The following is a 13,858-nucleotide window of genomic DNA, read 5'->3' as shown; positions in this document are numbered from 1 at the left end:
TATTATTGGGAGATGAGGAATGGCCGACAGTCGGCCAAGAAATTTACTAATTTTGGGGAATTCTCACACAAAAGATTTTCCTCAATTTGGTTTTCCAAAAACCCTCAGGAAAATGTGTTTCTCCGAAAAAATTTTGAAACTTCCGGAAAAATAGTCTTGACGGTCAGAAATTTTTCCTGATTCCTCTAGATTTTTCTCTGATCGTTAAGATAATTTTTGCGGTAATTTTAGGGCTTTTGATCCAGAGCATATGGTCCTAGTCCGAAAAGAACCCCCAATCGACACCAACCGACATCTCGAAAGTCAATCCCACTCATCTCTCATTGGTTCAGTCATCTTAGGCGGGAAATTTTAATTCAGAATTCACTTAATCTCGAAATTATCGTCATTAACCCACGCGTTCGATCGCACCCTAAAAATTCGTTGATCGCTCTAGAATATTTAACTGTAAACGAACAATAATTTCCAAATTTCCAATAATTTTACTCGATCAAAAAAAAATCCGCGGCAAACTCCTACGTTTTTTTGAAAATAATTTTGACGTTTCCTTGTTATTTTCGACTGCACCGACAGAAAAATATTATTTTCTCAATTAAATATTCCTCTCAGAACAATTAAAATCTGATTATGCAATGGAAATTTCGGCAATTTGTTTATCCAAAACAAATATAATCAACAAAATAATTTTTCTCCCAGAATTTTTTTCATTTTTCTTCACAACAAAAGGTGAGATTTTCGAATCTACCCAAGAGAACTAATGTAAATATGGATTTTGACTTAAGGAGGTCACGTAGTATCGACCCATTCTCAAACTAGGTCAAATGCGTGTGCAACACCTCTTCCCCTCCCCCAGTTCTTACGTGTTATTATACGATGGAAAACGGGTGGCCGGTGAGTTGTCACCTCCTTACCCGCCTCCTGCACCTGTCCCGCCGGACACGTGCACACCCTTGACATAATACCTCTCCCTCCTGCTTTGATGCAACTCGAGGTGCATGATTGGGAAGTAGTTGGGTATGTGGATGTACAGGTACGACAAAATATACGGGTTATTACCTTAAACTAGCTCTACCCCCGGGTCGATAATTTACCGACCGGATACGCTGTTTATGAATATTTAGAGTCGTCAAAAAATTCCAACTAATTGCACTGAGAAAAATAATTAATATTTTTTTTCACGACGTGCACAATTCATAGACAGTCAGTACTACCTAAATTTAATTTTGAAAAGTATATTTCTAACCATTTCTTTCTTATAAATAAATAATACAATTTTTTTTCCAAACAGTCGATTGTATTTCAAAGTCTCAAAAAATTCTTTCACTTCCGTCAGTCCATTAAAAAAATCCTACAGTCCACTAATCGATCATGTCAGATTTCATGGAGATAATCGATTATTTCCCCATCATAATCGATCATTTGATAATCGATAATCGATTAGTAAAGAAGCAACAGCAACGCGGCGATCGTTGGTGGAGAATTTGGTGAAAGTTGATTTTTCTTGTAGTAAAATTTCAGATTTGACTTCGGGTGACGATGAATTTTCTTTTTTTTTGTAAAGTTCTATCGATTCTAGAAATATTGTTAACATTTAAGGGATGACTCGAGGAGGAATCGATCTTCATTCGTCCGGAAAAATCAAATTTTCATGAAATTCGATTTACCCCGCACTAAAATCTCGATTTCACTCCAGATGGCGATGAACTGTTGATTTATTTTTTATTATTATCTTCATTTTTTATTAATAAGATGCAACCGGGGGGAATGTAAAAGGCCTCGATGAGCTATACATTGAAAGAAACAAAAAAAAATAATAAATAAATATTATCTTCATTTTTTATTATTATTTCCTTGATCTTACAAAAATTTTTTCTTTGTTTCACATCCTCCCCAGCCTCTCTTAAAACCTCTTATAATTCAAGTTAAAGTAATTGATTATGTTGCTACATTTATTTATCTCCTCTAACCCGTATCCCAATAAAAAGTGACGTTCAATCCTTCGCAAAATATTGTCGAAATTGATGATAATTCAGGGAATAAAAAAATTGAATAATTGAAACTCCCCCCCAGTGTTTGTCCCTTCTTAAATGGTGTTCATTCCACCTCGGTAATCTTCGCCTTGAAAATTTAATCCTATTCTTCTGTCCCTCCTAAAATTAGAGGGTGCGTGGAGCAAATGGTAAGGACACTAAGGACGACGGAAGCCAAAAGCGCTAGTGAGATCGATCGGCTTCACAGGCACAGCCAATTTCATTCGGCCAACGTACGTGACCTACCACGTTCGGGCGATGGCGGAAGACCCAGCGTCGCTTCTTCTCTCTCTCCATCCCCTCTCTCGTCGACCCCCCCCCCCACCACCAGAAATCTCCCTTTTTCCTTCCGTTTCGCGTTTATCCCCACCCGGCAGACATATACCGCTATTCATCCGCACATTATTTTTCCAAGTTTTTTTTTTTTTTTTTGAATTGTAACTAAATTGTGGCTTTGGAGGAGGGGCGATTTATTTGAAAATTTGGTGACGGGCGATCGCCGATTTCATGAGATTTCAAAGGTTTCGAGGAATTCGTGCGACTATCGATTTCGTAAAATTTCTCGGAAGTTTTGCAGCGATTTCAAGGCTTTGTCGCTAGCTGGAGTCAATTCGGGGATTTTAGTACGGGGAAAATTGACTTTTATGGAATTCAATTTTCTTAGAGGAAAGAAGATCGATTTTCAATTAATTCATCCCTTAAATGTTGGGGGAGTTTGTAGAATCGACGGAATTGTAAAAATATAAAAATAAAAAATGGGATCAGATCTGGGATTTTATTAGGGGAAAATCGAGTTTTATCAAATTTGATTTTTCTCGACGAATGAAGATCAATTCCTCTTCAATTCATCCCTTAAATGTTAGCGGAATTTTTAGAATCGACGGAATTGTTAAAATAAAAAAATTAAAAATGGGGCCAGATCTGGGATTTTATTACGGGGAAAATCGAATTTCATCAAATTCAATTTTTCTCGACGAATGAAGATCGATTCCTCCTCTATTCATCCCTTAAACGTGAACGGAATGCTTAGAATCGACAGAACTTCAAAAATAAAAAACAAAAATTCACCGCCACCCGAAGTTAAATCTGAAATTTCACTCAAAAAAAAAATCAACTTTCACCAAATTCCATTTTTCTCACCACATAAACATTAATTCCCACTCCATTCACCCCACGCGACCCTCCCAACGATACCCTCACCACCCCCAAAATGCAAAAAAAATTTTACTTTCGCCCTCGAGCCCCGAAACCAAATTTTAAATTCAACAAATTCACCGAAACTGATTTCTTACCTCCCCACAATATTAACCAACAGCCAATGAATCGATTAACATTCACATCGATCAGTTCCTGAATTAAAAAATTCTCCAATTAGCAACAGACTGCACCGCCAACAATAACAGAAGCGAGAGGGGGTGGAAGGGGGTGGGGTAAGGGGGATGAAAATACGGAGAAGCGCAAATGACGCAGTTGTGCATGAGAACATTTGGAGTTGCGTCACGTCAGCGGTGCATGGGAGGTATAGGGGGGAGAGGGGAGCGGGTGGGGTGGGGGGGGGGGATGCACGCGTTATGTGAATCACCCCCGGGGTGACATCGAAGGGTCCACTGTACTCCTCTTAATTCCCTATTCAGAGACGAGGAGAAAAAAAAAATAAAATAATGTCCCTGAGGCCGTGTGCAACAATGGAGAGCTGCCGAGAGGGGATGTAATACCCACCCCTCACGTGTTACTAAATTCAGTAACTCCATGAGTGGATTTTTCGAGAGGTGAAACACAGGATAAATTACATCGACACGTCGGTAAATTGTTTTGACGTTGAAAAATTTGATTTGCATTTCTGGGCGATCGTCAACGCGTTCCGACGGAGTGAGAGGGAGAAGGGGATGATGGTGGGGGGTAGTTTGGTGATTGAGTTTTAAGGGAAATTTGGGGAAATAATATTTTGATGGATTTATGGAGTTTGCGGAGAGGGAGAAAATTTAAAGATGAGAATTTTGGGAAAAGATTAAGGTGGTTCTTCCACAGGTCGGTAAATTACCGACGGTATAGACAACTTTTTAATATTTTCAGTTGCCCAATTTTGCAACAAATTGCATCAGTGAAATTAAAAAAAATGAAATATAGTCAGTAGTATTTGAATTAAATTTCAAAAAGTCTTGACATTTTTTTTAAACATTTACTGTTTTATAAACAAATAATGAAACTTGCTTATTAAATGATGGATTATGTTTTACGAAATGTCAAAAAATTATTTGGTTTGACGACAACGGAAATGTTGGAATGGAATTTTCTCATAAAACACTCTGTCAAGTTCTAATTTTTAAAATTTTTTCAAAAATCTAAATGATAATTAAAGTGAGTAAGAAAAGACAATTAAAAATGGGATCGATTTTTTTGAAATTATTGGAAGGAAAATTATTGCATGAAAATTAGTCCGGTCACCCTTCAGGAATGAAGGGAAAAAATAATAATAAGTCAAGAGTGGAGACACATTCACAGTATTTTATCGAGCGACCCGCTCCAGTTTCTCTTTTCTATTTAAAAAATGAGGCCCTCCATTCGTCGTACTCGAAAAGCACCCGAGAAGCTGAAAACCTCGTACCAACAGACGAGAAATTCACATGCAATGAGAACCCAACTGCCATATTTTTCATCATCCACCGAAAGAAAAATATAATTTTACCAATAAAATATTCTTCGGAAAGAAAGAATTCAAAACCAATTTTTCCAATGGAAATTGGGGCATTTGTTTGTTCAAAACAAATATCAATGGCAAAATTGTATTTTTCATTTAGTGTATGAAGCACGTACTCTAGGAATAATTAAAAAAAAAAAAAAGCGAGGGTCACTAAGGGTGGACTCTCTCCCCAGTGGACAACTGCCGGAGAAAAATCATCTAAAAACACATCGTCAGTCTACAAACGTATACATAGTCGTTGTAATCTGTATAAATAAAATTTTTTTTTTTATGTAACTAATTTTTTTTATGTATCACTATTATTAACCCTCATTTTTAACTATGTTACATTCTTTCCAGTCTCATTATACTCTTAATATAAATTGTGACAACTATATAAGTTGTATAAAACTGTACATTTAGGTAAAAAAAAAAAATAAAAAAATAAAAAAAAAAAGTCGAGTGTCGTGAAGGGTGGGGATTCCCTCCCCAGTGGAAAACTACCAGAGAAAAATCGTCTAAAAACGCATCGTCAGCCTAAAAACATATACACATTCGTCGTAAATAGGATCGGGTTGCACGCTTGCACTTTCTTTCTTTCCGTCCAAAAAAACAAGAGGACATAGTCTGAATCAGATTGCACAGCAGAGGGAGATTTATTGGGGTGAAGATAACCACAAACTATAGTATAAGAGACAGAACGACATAATGTGTCAAAATTATAATTTTTTTCCCCGATAAACCATTCACCTCAGTAGTAACAGATGACTCGTACGATTCGGTCAATAACTCCAGCAGTATTTAACCCAAAATGAGGGGTTGGGAGGGGGGGGTGGTTAGGTGAAGGGAGGAGTTGGATTTTCAGCAAGAATAATTGTTCCGAGACACGAAACGATTAAACTTTGAAATTGAACAATGTGTCGAACATCCCCTTCCCCTTCTCACCCCCCAAATTGTGAAAATATCTGGGATTGGTGGTGAGGGGGTAGAATTCAGTGATGCAGATCCATGCGCAAAGATTCTGAGGGATTCTCACCCCATGGTAACTGGTTCCCAAGCCCCGTTGGAAGAGTTTGGTGAATCAATGCGCAATCACGAAGGGTGAGGGGGTGGAGAAGTGAAAATTGTTGAATGTCTCAGTAGCTAAATTTTCAAGGGATGATTTTTTTCAGTCTAGATTTATTTTCGTTGAATATACGAAGAGCTAAAGTAGATGTAACGTTGATAATTGATAGAATGACAATAATAATTTTGTAAAATAAAATTATAAATAAAATTGAGTAAAACGGATGAATTATTTTTTTATTCATATTAATAATAATTTGTTGACGTTTTTTGAATTAATATTTTGACTCGCCCTGTGTTACCAGTTAAACTTTATTAAAAAAAACAATTTATCCCGCCAGTTTTATATTATTAATTTTTATATTGTTGTTTTTTATTTTCTAGTGTTTTTATTAAACACTAGAAAAATGGGAGCTTAGTATATACCTATATTGCCTGAAAGCAGTCAAAGTGACTGCATTTTGAACAAATAACTAATGCGCAAAAAAAATTGTTTAACAGTAATTTTTAATATATTTTATATCATTTACTATTGCAAAAACAATACGATCATATTACAGACCTATATAAGTTTATATTTATTATACCATGAAATAATTATTTCTTGGAGAGGCCGTTTGTCTGGTTTTATGACGAAAACTCTAACGAATGTTCATTAAATAATATAAACAAATCTCTGTTTATGGAAAGAAAAAAAAACACGATGCCGATGCTTTGGTTTTGGAAAGTCTGAACACATTTTAGTAAAATATAATTCAATTGTTCCTACTTAAACGTCTATTAATGAATTAACCTGGCTTTAAATGAAAATCTAATAACCAAAGTCACACAACGATTTATTAAAAAGAATTAACAATTTTAAAAAATGTATTTCAGTTGGAAAAAAAATAATAATAATTTATACATTATTTGGATATTTTAAACAATTCAAAGTGCAAATCTTTTTGCACATACATCTTCTCCAAACATACTTTTTCACATTTTTAACAAATATTATATGTTTTGTTATTGTGAGAAAGTCATATCAGATAAATTTTTCGTTCAGTAAAATCTGTTGTATTTAAAGATGTTGCAGTTAATACTCAGTCAAAATTACTGCTTTTCGCAAAATAGGTATAACACACATATATATACCGGAAGTGAAAAAAAAGGGGGGGGGAGGCAACAATAGTTAATTAATTCATTTAAAGCTGTGTAGAAAAAATCACAAAATTATAAGAAGTTGTGTCATTATTTAAGAAATTATTTTTTAAATTGAAAGTCAAAAGCAGTTGAAATAACTTGCTTAGACAATCTAGTGTTAAAACCTCGGCAGATGCTCCACCAACAAATTGTTTAAAAAAAATAAATAAATAAAAACGAACTACACAAGAACATCCCCTCTAACCAGGCAACAGAGCTCCAAAATAGCCGCCCATTCCCATCTATTTCAGTCATTAAAATTTTCATTGAAGATTCCATTAACTCCCGACCCACTTCCCTCGACTTCCCCTGGCATCTAAAATCATCTCAATTACTAAAATACACCTGAACATGTCAAACCACTGATGGACTAAATAACCCATAAATTGACATTACAACTGACGTTAAAATCAATAATTGAAGAACTGACATTTCGTTATCTAACGGTTGTATTTGTCTAATTCAGTGTTGTGGGCTCACGAACACTTGCACCACCCCAATCCCTTCCCCACCAACAAATGTGCTCATTCGGCCATGCGAGAGTGCGAGTTGTGCACGTAGACCACGGGTATTCCCCCGGAGGCCATCCCAGTAACAAATTTTGAATTGAAATTATTGTTTCGAGGGTTCTACTATACAATGATAATAATAATGTTATTCGTCACCCTAACAAGCTCCATATTTATCAACCAAAAAATACTTTGATAATACAAAAAATAATTAAATGACCGCATGACGTACCATCAGAGTAAAATTGTCAATTCCATCACTCCCGGATGAAATGTTTATTATTAAAAAAAATAATTTTTACGTCCTCAATAATGACATAAAACCTAACAATTTGTATTTTCCAAAATAAACATTTTACCCTACAAAATAATTTAATTAAAATTTTTACTCTGATGGTAAATTATATGGGAACTTAAGTCTAATCGGGTTGAGTTGTCATAAAATGTTGACAATAACGACATCTGCATTTTTGTTTAATAATAGTACCATATTTGGGATGTATCTGTCGATAAAACAGAGAAGGGATTTTTATTATCGACAGATGGTAATGACGAGGGCGCAGTTACCGGCGAGTTTAATGGGGTGGGGTTTTTTTTTATGGAAAAGGAGAAGAGAAAAAATAAAAAGGGTAAAGGGAATGAAATAGCGGATTGAGAGTGAGAGCGTATTGCCCAAGGGCCGATGGTCCCCACCCTCTTTTCAAGGTAAACAACTCTCACCCGAGACCAAGAACCATTTTTAAATCTGTGTTTATGTAATTTTTGGTTGGCGAGTGAAAAAGCACAAGCGGTGGAAAATATTGGGGGAAGTCCCGGTCTAAATATGAAATGTTGGGGAAAATTCTCGTGGAAATATAAATTTTTGTTGTAGTATTTGATTGGAAAATGTTTAATTATTTTTCAGTATTCTGAATATTTAATATTTGTAGAGCTTTATGTTTCGTGAATGAAAAAAAATAATAATAATTTTTTATTTGGCTTTTGGAGACGCTAAAGGGGAGGGCAATTAGTCGTGAGGGTAATTTATCGTACATTTTCAACGGTGAATTTCAATAGATTATTTTTTTATTGAAAAGGTTTGAGTTGAAAGCAGATACTCTTGTTCTCGAAGCAAAAGGAATTACGAGGGATGATGAGAAAGTTGTACTTGAACTCACTCGTATCCAGATTTTTTTTTACTCATTCTTCAGGAATTGATTGATCAATTGACTTGAGAAAGTAGAAATAATTATCTGGAAATGCAAAAATAATTCTCTTCGAGGAAGACATTCGGACTTTCTGCTGTTCCCTGCAGTTTTCGAAAACGAATGAAGGTATTTGTGAAAGTCGAGGCGATTCCTATTGTCAGCAGATATTAATCAAGTGGGGAGTTTCCAGCGAAGGACGAAGCGAAATACAAATAATTTAAATGTAATCTTGAGATATTAAATTATCGCGAATTATTTGATTCTAAGACAAGAGTTTGTAGTAATATTATGTGAGGTTTTGAGAAATTTTCATTTTTGATGAAATATTTTCTTGGTATTGTAAGGAAATTATTGAGATCTTCAGGATCTAGAGCTTCAATATTTTATAAAAATTATTTAACTCTTAACGAAATGTTTACTCAACATTTTGGGAAAATAATTTAGCTTTTGATGAAATTTTCCCTCGAAATTTAGAGACAATTGATCTTTTCATAAAATCTTTTCTCGACGTTATGAGAAAATGATTTCATCGTCTGATCAAATCTTTCCTTAACATTTTGAGAAAATTGTCTACCTCTGGATGGAATAATTCCTTAATATTTTGGGAAAATTATTGAGCTATTGATGAAATCGATCCTCAACATTTTGAGAAAATTATTCAGCTTTTGAGGAAATTTTTCCTCAAAACATTTTCCCCAAATTATCTAGTTCTTGATTAAATTTTTCTTCAGTACTTTCAGAAAATTATTGAGCCTTCGATGATATCCCTCCATATTTTGAGAAAATGATTACGCTGTTGATGAAATATTTTCTCAACATTTTATCTAGATTTCTAGAATTATCTAGATTTTGATTAAATTTTTCTTTAGTTTTTTCGCAGAATTATTGAGTCTTTTGTGAGGTTTCCCCTCCATATTCTGAGAAACTTGTTCAGCTCTCAATAAAAAATGCTTTCGCCAGGGATTTTTGAAAACGAGGGGAGACTGGCATTTTTCACGTAATTTCCAAAATTCGCCATAATTACTCATTAACATTAAAATGAATTTTATTGACTCACCATTGGAAGGCGTTGAAGTGAAAATAGACGAGTCCCTGTCCATAAAGAAACGACGCGTCCTTCCAGTGATCTCCTTTGAGTGCGTAAAATTTTTGATACGCCGACATTGCTGTGAAAATGAAAAACAAAATAATTAGACCAAAAAACATTTTTTGAATCCAAATTAAAAATAACTCTTACAGTTAACCACGAAAGAACCACAAAAAAAATCTATAAAATTCAATTTCATTTAGAATCACCATTTCTGTCTGAATTTAACATAACAATAAAATAATCAACACAACTCGGTATTATTATGCCTTCAGTTACATTATTTGGTTGGTTCGATAAATAAATAAATTGATTTTAGTGGAAAAAAAAATAAAATTCCTATTTTTCAATCGACCACATAAATCAAAGGATTTTACTCTGCAGACCAAGAACGAAAGAAATTAATTATTTAGTATAAATGATTATAATTAGTACATTAGTAATTAGTACATTGCCGCAGATCATTTATTATAAATGCATTCTTTACAACTGAAAACATGTTCTAACAAAAACAAATATCTATTGACTTCAGAGAGTTATTGACTTCTCCAATATTTCTTTAATTGAATAATCACTAGACAATTGTCATTGGATTTGAATTACGTCAATGATATTTCTCTAGAATATGATTACGTTAGTTATAACCATGAGTGAACTTCTTTCATAATTATGAACATTAAAAAATGTTCATAATGCTATTAAAAAAGTGAATCTCCGAAAAAAATGACTAATTCTACGAAAAAAATGAATGAATGAAGAGCAATTAGATTGTAATAAATAAAATAGTGAATTACAGAAATATAAATAAAGAATATAAATAAATAAATAATACTTGTCTCAATTAAGTGAAACTTTGACAAAAATATTCTTTTTTCATTCTGAAAATCTTCGAAATAATTCACAAATACGTTAAAATCTATCGAATCAAAATTCCAAAAATGAAAAAAGCTTTTGACCCTCAATATGTTTGACCCAGACGACAGCATAAATAATTCAAAATAAAAGAAACACTTTAAAGAATAAAATAAATAAAGAAAAACCATGAAAATGTTTACGTCATTAGCAGGGCTACACAATTTTTGTATAAATATTACTGATATTTATGACAGTTATGGCTGATCTGACTCCGAATAAAAATTGCATGATTTTAAAAATACCTTTAGGGTAATCCTCGAGGAGTAGATGAAAGTGCCCGAGCTTGCAGTACGTTTTGGGATCAATGCTGATCCCTTTGTCCTCATCGTCGTCTTTAGACTCATCGTAACCCCCTTTAGTGCTGTCAGCCCTTCTTTTTTGCTTCTCAGATTGAGCCTGAACGAGCATTCTCTCCAGATACTTTATTGCACGCACCACCAGAGACTTTTTCTTCGTTTGCTCGAGAGCATTGAGCTTCAGGAAGCCAAACTGCCGGCTGCAATAAATATTAAATATTTTTTATGTTTCTTCAGTTGATTTCAGATCTTCATGAGGATTTTTTTGATATTTTAATGCGCCGAATTATCTATTTTCGTTGATAAATTAAGATCAAACACAAATTAGTACCTAATTCGATTTTATTATCAACGCAGATATCTTAACATTAAAAAATTAAGGATTTCTGCATTTTTAAAATATTTTTGTATTATGAACAAATAATAGAACTTGTGTTCCAGGTGGTAGATTATCTTTTACGAAGTGCCAGATAATTTCTTGATTTTGTACGTCTTAATCTCAAAAATCCGAATTTTAATCTTTCTCCACAACAGACATGTTGATTGTTTAAAAAACTGTAATGATAATTAAATTGAGGAAACAATCACGATTAATGTGATCGAGTTTTCTCGAAATTTTGTGTAGTTTTCGATACTTTTTGATTTTACTAAAAAGGTGGAGCTACTCTAGGATGTTCTTCAATGTTGTCGTCAAAATTCACATTTTTTAAATTATTATATCCAATTTACAATGAAGTTGACGCGTGAAAATATAACAATTCTGCTATTCTTCATTATTTAATAATTAAATACGAGTTTTTTCTAAACTTTCAAGAAAAACCACAAAATTGTAGAAATAACACATGAAAATGATCGCAAATTCCTCTTCGAATTCGTTAAATTAAATGAACTAAAAAATTGTTCATCTCCACACGTCGTTTCCTTCATTAATAATCGTCGAATCGGCCTGTTGAACAAATTTTGTCAATTAATTTTGGGAAGATACACTTTCGGACAAAACAACATCACAAAGCCTTCAATGTCACAAAATATTTACATCAGAATATTTATTTGGCAACAAATATTGTCGTAGACTCGTCCCATAACTACTCCACTTTCGAGCCTCCCCCCTCATTGTAAATAAAAAAAATAATAAAAACCCCAAAGTGAATGTGGAACGCGAAAGGGTGTCAGTAGGTCTGCACGACAGACGTGTCAAATAGCCCGCCCATTTATTGTCAAAATTTCTAGGTTAGATTGTCCAAAATTACTCGACTGACAACAATAGAATGTAAGGACTCGAGCCCCTCATTACCATCGTAAACATCATAAATTACACCAGCAATAATTACCTGTCTAATTCCGACAGAATCTGCAACTCCTGGGGTGTGAGATTTATGTCGTCCGTCTCTTGGGCCATATTTATCGTGTCTGCCGATCGCACACACATTCAAAGATCGGTTAAACACATATTTGCAGGTTCACAGTCACACTTACCCCCGCATTAAAATCCAACAAATTTTCGTCCACGAATATCACTGATCTTCAACTACCACTGTCCATTGTTCCATTGAGTACGATTGTTACATTGAGTGAATTTTTTATCCTTTGTTATTGTTTTTTTTTCTTCTTTGGTACAGGAATCGCCGATCAGGTTAAACCACAGCGAAACACGCGATTGACTATCATCGGCGCGATGGGAGAGGGACGGAAGGGCGGAGGGAGCGATGAAAATTTCGTAGTTCCTGGCTTGGCCGTCATGGCGGTAGCGTCGCCCAGGGCGGGACAGATGGCGTTGATGGGCCGCGCGAAATTGGAATAAGATCGAGTGGGGAGATTTATATGGCATCTTCTGGTCACTGGTGCTTCTGCTTTAATTCTCAGGGGGAATCATGGGACTGATATGCTCAAAAGACCGGAAAATAAATTGGGAAATTACATGGACGTGACTAGCTGGCATTTTCAGGGGTTTGTTGTGGAGTGAAGTTGGGGAGGTGAATTCCTAGCAGTGGTGTTTCATCGTGTGAGTGACGAATTAGTGTGATAATAGCTGGTATCACATCTTCGATTAATAATCAATGTCTTGGGATATTAAAAAACCCACGTCAATTGGTACTTTAATATGTTGAATGGGGTAATCAGAAAGTGATACAAAATTATAATCTGCTCCAGTTGGTGATCAGTGTTATTCAACTTGGATATTCATATAGTTTTCTCTTGTCTTGATGATCGTACTGATCTACAGTGACAATAATGATTGATATAAATTATATGTCAACAGAGCAGTGATGACTAAGTTCCTGAATTCCTTAAAATTAAGGGTATTTTTGCTATCAGTAATCAGCTATCGGCTGAGAATATCAAACAAGAGTTTCTACGTGAATGTTAAACCCTCTTATTTTCGTGATTAGAAACTGTCGCACTTCGTGATCAGAAACTCCTCTACGTGTACAACGTTGATAAAAAATCGCATCAAAATTGATTTCTTTAAAACTGTGATTTTAATTAATTATTTCACGTTTTATTCAAACGAATTTATTGATAACTAATAGTAAATATTCATAGTTCAACTTATACCCTAAGCTCTAGGGGTTGAAATTTCGTATTTTATCAATTGTATGCAAATTAAACCTCTATCGTTTAAAAATGTTTGATCAAAAAATTAATGTGTTGCCAGTATTATTTAAATTAAAATTCGGAAAGTTTAAATATTTTTTAAAACATTTTTTGTTTCCCTAAAAAACAAAAAATAGATTATGTTTCAGGAAGTGTCAAAAAACCCTTTGATTTTTCACGTCTAACGATCCAAATTCAGATTTCAATCGCTGAAATTCCAGAAAAAGTGAAGATTCCAAATGTGATCAACTTTTCCAAAAGTCTTTGAATTTACTAAAAAGTAGATTAACCCTAATTAACTTCAATAACTAA

The 13,858-nt window shown here is 34.2% G+C and overlaps 1 protein-coding gene across 3 annotated transcripts in view; it reads right to left on the bottom strand.

Annotated features, from left to right (window-relative positions):
- Positions 1-12,637, bottom strand: part of Utx (Utx histone demethylase) — a 68,189-nt gene extending 55,552 nt beyond the window's left edge. For 2 of the 3 annotated variants that reach the window (XM_064137221.1, XM_064137222.1), the window contains exons 1-3: positions 12,283-12,637; positions 10,898-11,151; positions 9,711-9,819 (exon numbers count right to left, since the gene is read on the bottom strand). In XM_064137221.1, the coding sequence (XP_063993291.1) occupies positions 9,711-9,819; positions 10,898-11,151; positions 12,283-12,380 (461 nt within the window). In that variant the 5' untranslated portion in view covers positions 12,381-12,637. The remainder of the gene's footprint in view (positions 1-9,710; positions 9,820-10,897; positions 11,152-12,282) is intronic. The other variant, XM_064137224.1, reaches the window with a different exon arrangement.
- Between the last annotated feature and the right edge of the window lie 1,221 nt (positions 12,638-13,858).

This window comes from Diachasmimorpha longicaudata, chromosome 18 (genome assembly GCF_034640455.1).
Source record: "Diachasmimorpha longicaudata isolate KC_UGA_2023 chromosome 18, iyDiaLong2, whole genome shotgun sequence".
Classification (NCBI taxonomy): Eukaryota; Metazoa; Arthropoda; class Insecta; order Hymenoptera; family Braconidae; genus Diachasmimorpha; species Diachasmimorpha longicaudata.
This window is presented reverse-complemented; position numbering and strand designations above follow the sequence as displayed.